General features: G+C 67.7%; 1 protein-coding gene across 1 annotated transcript in view; it reads left to right on the top strand.

The window, feature by feature from the left end:
* Nucleotides 1–2: 2 nt before the first annotated feature.
* The window catches only part of LOC103249525 (sodium channel protein type 4 subunit alpha-like), a gene marked incomplete at both ends in the record, with an annotated part of 5,982 nt that continues 4,769 nt past the window's right edge, over nucleotides 3–1,215 (top strand). Inside the window, 3 exons of the mRNA XM_008048153.1 lie at nucleotides 3–239; nucleotides 314–432; nucleotides 534–623. Coding sequence (XP_008046344.1) covers nucleotides 3–239; nucleotides 314–432; nucleotides 534–623 — 446 coding nt within the window. The remainder of the gene's footprint in view (nucleotides 240–313; nucleotides 433–533; nucleotides 624–1,215) is intronic.

The following is a 1,215-nucleotide window of genomic DNA, read 5'->3' as shown; positions in this document are numbered from 1 at the left end:
TGGGCCCCGACTGCCTGCGCCCCTTCACCCGCGAGTCCCTGGCGGCCATCGAGCGGCGCGCCGTGGAGGAGGCGGCCCGGCTGCAGCACAACAGGCAGATGGAAATCGAGGAGCCCGAGCGGAAGCCGCGCAGCGACCTGGAGGCTGGCAAGAGCCTGCCCCTCATCTACGGGGACCCCCTGCCCGAGGCCATCGGCATCCCCCTGGAGGACCTGGACCCCTACTACAGCGACAAGAAGGTGCGGGCCAGTCCCAGTGCGCGCGCGCGTCTGCGGCCGCGTGTCCCCCGCCTCACGGCTCTCTCCCGCCGCAGACCTTCATCGTCCTCAGCAAGGGCAAGGCCATCTTCCGCTTCTCCGCCACGCCCGCGCTCTACCTGCTGAGTCCCTTCAGCATCGTCAGGCGCGGTGCGATCAAGGTGCTCATTCACGCATATCCTGCCCAAGTGGGAGCAGGCGAGGGCCGGGCGGGCGCCGTGCTCCGGGCAGGACTGCCCTGCAGCCCCTCCCTCCTGCTTTCCTTGACCGCCCCACGCTGTTCAGCCTTTTCATCATGATCACCATCCTGACCAACTGCGTGTTCATGACCATGAGCAACCCGCCGCCCTGGTCCAAGAACGTGGAGTAAGTCCTCCGTCTCCCGCCGAGCCCCGGGCATCTGCACCTCAGAGGCTGCTCAGAGGGAGGCTGCCCAAGCCCTCCGGGGAGAGACACGCTTTCCCCCGGACCCCCATGCCCACCCAGAGCCCCCGGCAGCTCTCAGGGCCGCTCTCCTCGCGTCCTCGGCCCCGGGGACACGCAGGGTCCCTCTCAACTGTCCTCAGCCCTGGGGGACACATAGTCACACTCACCGCATCCTCAGCCCCGGGGGACACACAGCCCTAGGGAAGCCCCCAGGGACATGGACGGTCACTCTCATTGCATCCTCAGCCCCGGGGGCGCACATGGTCACTCTCATCCTGTCCTCACGTCCTCAGCCCTGAGGGACACACACAGGCACTCCCACTGCGTTCTCAGCCCCAGGGGACACAGAGGGTCATTCTCGCCGAGTCCTCAGCCCCAGGGCACACACATGCTCACTCCTGCTGTGTCCTCAGTCCCCAGGGTCATGAGCGGTCACTCCCGTTGAGTCCTCAGCCCAGGGACACGCAGGGTGCCTCTCACGGCGTCCTCGGTCCAGGGCGGCCTCTCTCACGCCTCTGGCCCCTTGCTGGGG

The sequence above is a fragment of the Carlito syrichta genome, unplaced genomic scaffold, assembly GCF_000164805.1.
Source record: "Carlito syrichta isolate Samal-C Ts95f unplaced genomic scaffold, Tarsius_syrichta-2.0.1 Scaffold120636, whole genome shotgun sequence".
Taxonomy (NCBI): Eukaryota; Metazoa; Chordata; class Mammalia; order Primates; family Tarsiidae; genus Carlito; species Carlito syrichta.
Note: the sequence above shows the minus strand (reverse complement) of the source record. Positions and strands in the feature narration are given on the sequence as shown.